Source organism: Gavialis gangeticus, unplaced genomic scaffold (assembly GCF_001723915.1).
Source record: "Gavialis gangeticus isolate Ggan-Ray unplaced genomic scaffold, GavGan_comp1, whole genome shotgun sequence".
Classification (NCBI taxonomy): Eukaryota; Metazoa; Chordata; order Crocodylia; family Gavialidae; genus Gavialis; species Gavialis gangeticus.
In genome coordinates this window covers 108,051,981-108,056,802 of record NW_017729031.1, presented here as the reverse complement: position 1 = coordinate 108,056,802, position 4,822 = coordinate 108,051,981, and the positions used below count along the sequence as shown (strand labels likewise).

Genomic DNA, 4,822 nt, shown 5'->3' with positions numbered 1-4,822 from the left:
TAAGTTGGTCTAATAAAAGATATCAGATTCACACAAAGAACCTTGTCTGCCTATGTCCTTAGACCAACACACCTACAACCTATGCCCCTGGGGGGTTCAGGCACCTCCCTTTTGCTAGAATCATAGGAAAGTAGGGCTGGAAAGGACCCCAGAAGGGCATCTAGTCCAGCCCCCTGCTCAAGAAGTGGTCAGCCCTGTCTTAGCTATCCTAGACAAGTGTCTGTTTAACCTGCTCTTAACAACATCAGGAGCCACCCTCAGGCACAACTACCAGGCACAGGGCCCAAAACATCAAGAATGTCCTAACTTGCCACAAATAAAGCAGCAGAATGAAGGCACTGTCAGTGTCCTGCCACTGCAAAGACAGGATGTAGTTTATTAAAATAGGCTCAAGATACCAAAGGAATTGGACTGTGCCCTGCTGCTGCAGAGCAAGGCATAGCCCCCACAGTTTGTGCCAATCTGACTGTGGAGTCAAATTTCTTCTTGATCCCATATGTGGTAATCAGTCTGACCCAGAGCCTCAGACACTTTCTAAGTCCAGCAGTATCATTGGTACATCCTAGTCAAACTCCCCAGCCTGTGTTGAAACCAACCCCAGTGCCTCTAAGAAAGGTGAAAAACCCCTAACGTCTGTAGCAAAAGGAAGGGAAAAAAATTCCTTCCTAGCCCCATGTGGCAACCAGCAAAACCAAGAAGCATGGGAAAACCAGACACCTTCCACTCTGCACTGCAACCTGGGAACTTCAAATATTACTCCATGCATATTACACCCTGACTAGAGAACCAGAACTTCCTTTCCTATTGTCCTGTGTCCTCCATAAACTTAGCTCCTGAAATTTTTTCCCATAACCAAGCCTCTGGGGCTTTGGGGCCAGACCCTGTCATAGCTCCTGGAAGTCTACATGTGTCCTGCCTGGGAAGTGGGCCTCCCAAGCAGTAGCACAGGGCTGCGTGTCCTCTCTCAAGGTACCTGATTAAGTCTGCCCAGCCCACACCCATACTTTTCCTAGATAAGAAGGGGGAGGAGTCACAGCTGTCCAATACACAAGGGCAGGGCTCACTCCTATCTTTCGCACAGGGCCATGGCCCAACCAGAGCAGAGCACTGGGATGCAAGGTGGGATGGCTCCTCCACCGGGCTATTGCTGCTGGGCCCCTTTACCTTGTAGGCTTTGATGAAGCGCATAAACATCGGGAAGAACATGGTGGGGGGGGTAGTCTTGGGATTTTCACCAAAGTACTCCACAACTGACTCATAGGCCTCCTGCAGGCAAAGACAGAGAGACCCCATTAGTGCAGATGCCCTGCACCCACAGAGGCTGGAGATGCCTAAAGGTGCACAAAAGCACAGTTACTGCTTCACCAAGTCAGAGACCCCCCTAGACTGCCTTTCTGTGAGCATTGCTCAGAGGCAGCATTGTCCAGCTGGGGCTGACAGGCCTTGTGGGAGGAGTCACCTCCTGCTGTGGTTGGTGGTTCAAAGATGGGGCTCCAAGCATACTGCACTGCTGCCTTAATGCATGGCCTTTCCCCTCTCACTGTGATGCTGCCCCAAGCCCAGCCACCCACAGTCCTGCACCAGCCCCCTCTTCAGACCACGCCCCTGTGTCCAGTAGCGACCAGCTCCAGGGCTGGAAGTGTGTGTAGGCAGGGCACACTACCCAGACCCAAGCTCCCTCAGTTCAGGTAAGCTCCAGAATGCACTGCCCCAGGTATGGGGCAGATGCACTCACCTTGGCTGTCTTCCCATCAGTCTGCAGTTTCTCCATCACCTCGGTGTTGGCCTTGAGGAAGTCCTTGAGCACCTGGCTGTCATCCTGCCGCATAAACTCCTTGCGGGTTAGTTCCATGCCCTGCTGCAGGCTCCGCACATCCTGCAACATGCTGTCCAGGGACACTTGGGTGGGGAGAGGGAGAGAGAAAACAATTGAGAGCTGCAGTGACTGCCTGCCTGCAGCAAGCTTTAGAAAGAACCAGCTGCCTGACTCAGAGGCTGTGGCCTTCTTGGAGCTTAGGGGCCTGGGGGTTGCCCTGAGCCCTAGCCATGTGCCAGTACCTGTGCCTGCCTTGTCCAGAAAATGCAGCTCAGTGTAGAAGCCTGTCAGCTCTGGGTACTTGTCGCTGATCACCCGCACCATATAGTGCAGCAGTGTCTGCCTCCGGTCCGTGGACTTCATCTCCAGCAGCTGAAGACAGCAATCAGGTTGAGGGCTGAGCCCAAACATTCCCCACTACCAGCACTCATGTCCAGTTGTGTCTGCCTCCCGCCCAGTGCCTATCTCCCATGCTTGGTGGTCTCTATCTTCTCCCCATCACACTCACTACCGTGCCCAGCCAGTGCAGCCCAGCCCAGCCCAGGCACCCTCTTCTCCACATCTGCCACTTCCTGCTCCATAGCACAACTTCCCTTGCAGTCCACGCTTGCCCCCTCGTGGCAGGCTTTCCTGGGCCCTCTAACAATGGGCCCCCATCTGCCTTGTCTGTCACTTGACCTGGTGTGGCCAACAGAGCTGCCCTCTCCCCCCACCACAACAGGGGGCCTTTGCTGGACACTATGTCTTTCTGGGACCAGGTGCAGACCCCTGAGCCCTGAGGGAAATGCCAAGGCATCTGCTTCCCATGGCCTCCCCCCCAGAGCACTGAGCTTCTCCCCAACACCTACCGCATCAAGGCTTTGCAGCCGGAACCCATAGGCAGCGCCACGTTTGCTGCTGTTCAGGTAGTTCCCGAAGGCCAGGACAATCTGCAGAGAGATGGCTGTAGCAGTCATTTGCCTTTGCTAAGCCACAGAGGCATCAGGCAGCCCTGTGCTGAACTATGGCTTCCCTGTGCAGCAGGAGGCATGGGGCACCCACTAGTCAGCCAAAGGGGATGTTTACCAACCCCTTCTACTTCAGAGCAGAAGACTTGGCCCAAGCATGGGGCAGACACACATCAAGCTTCACATCAGGCCCCCAGCCCCACAGCTCAGGCACCAACTAGCCAGGGCAGGGCTGGCTTGGGCCCTCTCCTCTGAAGTGAACACTGTCCCCTAGCAGCCCAGCCAGGGCCCCCAGTCCTTGTCTCAGCCACTTCCCCGGAGAAAGATCCCCCTCTTTCCTACCCTCGGCCCAGCTAAAACCCCAGATCCACCCTGCCCCCAACCTAGTGAGGACCCAGAGAACCCCCTGAGGTTCCTAAGGGACATTAGCAAATAGATATTCCATGAGTCTCCTTTCTCTCCCCAGCCCAAGACAGGGCACCAGACTCTTTCCCCCTGTTCAGGGCCTGGCCCCATCAGATTAGATGCCTCAAAGCCCCTCACCTCAAGGATGTTACGCAGCTTCGTGGAGGACTTGACGGACATGGACCCAGCAATGATGGAGTGGAGTTGCTGCAGTTAGGGTGAGAGGGACCATGAGGACATTGTGCTGCTGGGCAGCTGCCTGCAAAGCAGAAGCTGAGGGCAAAGCGCCTGCAGGGACTCCATGTTCCTCCCTACAAACTGCCCCAAACACCCAGCCTGGGCTCAGGCCCTGGCTAGCACGAGGGCTTTTTCCACAGCCCTGCTTCCAGCCATAGGCCCTGATTCACAATCCCAAGTGACAGGCTCCCCACTGACAGCTCTGCTGAAGCTTCCTCTTCCCAGCCTGCAGCTCCTAGATACCTCAGCCCTGGGCCTCTCCTTGCAGCTCTGCTTCTGCCCCTCTGTCCTGACCCAGAGTCCCCTCTGCTTCTCCAGTCCTGTGCCTCCCACTCCCCCCCCACACACAGAGCAGTGTTGAGGTGCCTCAGCCACCTCTGGCTGCCGTCCTGGCTGTACTGGCCCTGGCTGCACTTGTCACACAGCTGCTGTCTGCCCACAGTGTTTCTACACTACCTGGCAGTTTTGTGGCACCCACTTGCTTCCAACAAGCTTGCTGGAGCCTGCATGTGGGTGACTGACATGACCATAGGAAGCTTTGAAGTCAGGTCCCCAGACAGAAAGCGCCAGGGATTCACCTCCACTTGCCTACCCTCACCTTCCTCCAGAGGCCTCTGCAGTTCCTCAGCATCCCCAAGTCCCCTCTGCTCTCCATTCCTGGCCGACTCCACTGAGAATTGGGCATTACCCTCTGCCCCAGAGCAACGCTGTCAGTGCCCCCAGCCCCAGACTCATTGACTGTGTCTGGAGCCTGCCTGCCCGGCTCATACCGGCATCAGGCGCTGTGCTGTGTCGTTGAAGTTGCCCAGGAAGGTCATGATGTTCATGCGCTCAGCCAGGCGTGGGAGTTTGCTGAACTTGATCATGAACTGGTCCTCATCCGATAGCTCATCCAGTGGCCGCTGCTCCTTCTCATACTTGCGTATCTGCAGCAGTTCATACTCCGTGGGCAGGAAGCGCTCCAGCAGTTCCAGGAAGTCTAGGCTCAGTGTCTGCAGGTCATACCTGCACCAGGAGGGAGAAAAGGTTAGCGCAGATCCTCAAGGACCCCTGCAACCATGTCCTGCTTGGGTGTGTTGGAACCACTATCCACCTCCTCCAGATGGAGGGGGCAGGGCAGAGCCAAAGCCGGAAGTCTTGACTGTAGCTGCTTGTCCCCTCATCCCCCTTCCCTATTCCTCCATCTCTTGCTTCTCTGTGGCATCCCAAATACCCTTACCCCCACCTCTAAGCCCCTTCCCCATGCTATATGATTTCAGTACTTCAGCAGGCCCCTCACTTTAGAAGAGAAGGGGCTGCCAACAGAAAATGAAAATGCCCTGGCCCCAGCCATCATAGAAACTTAGGGTCGGAAGGGACCTCATGAGATCATCTAGTCCAGAGGTTCCCAACCCCCAGGCCACGGCCCGGTACTGGG

At 55.8% G+C, this 4,822-nt stretch overlaps 1 protein-coding gene across 2 annotated transcripts in view; it reads right to left on the bottom strand.

The window, feature by feature from the left end:
• The window catches only part of FMNL1 (formin like 1), a 56,215-nt gene that overhangs the window by 10,804 nt on the left and 40,589 nt on the right, over positions 1 to 4,822 (bottom strand). For both annotated transcript variants that reach the window (XM_019523542.1, XM_019523541.1), the window contains 6 exons: positions 4,176 to 4,410; positions 3,307 to 3,375; positions 2,665 to 2,745; positions 2,059 to 2,188; positions 1,736 to 1,899; positions 1,165 to 1,266 (listed from right to left, as the gene is read on the bottom strand). In XM_019523542.1, the coding sequence (XP_019379087.1) occupies positions 1,165 to 1,266; positions 1,736 to 1,899; positions 2,059 to 2,188; positions 2,665 to 2,745; positions 3,307 to 3,375; positions 4,176 to 4,410 (781 nt within the window). The remainder of the gene's footprint in view (positions 1 to 1,164; positions 1,267 to 1,735; positions 1,900 to 2,058; positions 2,189 to 2,664; positions 2,746 to 3,306; positions 3,376 to 4,175; positions 4,411 to 4,822) is intronic.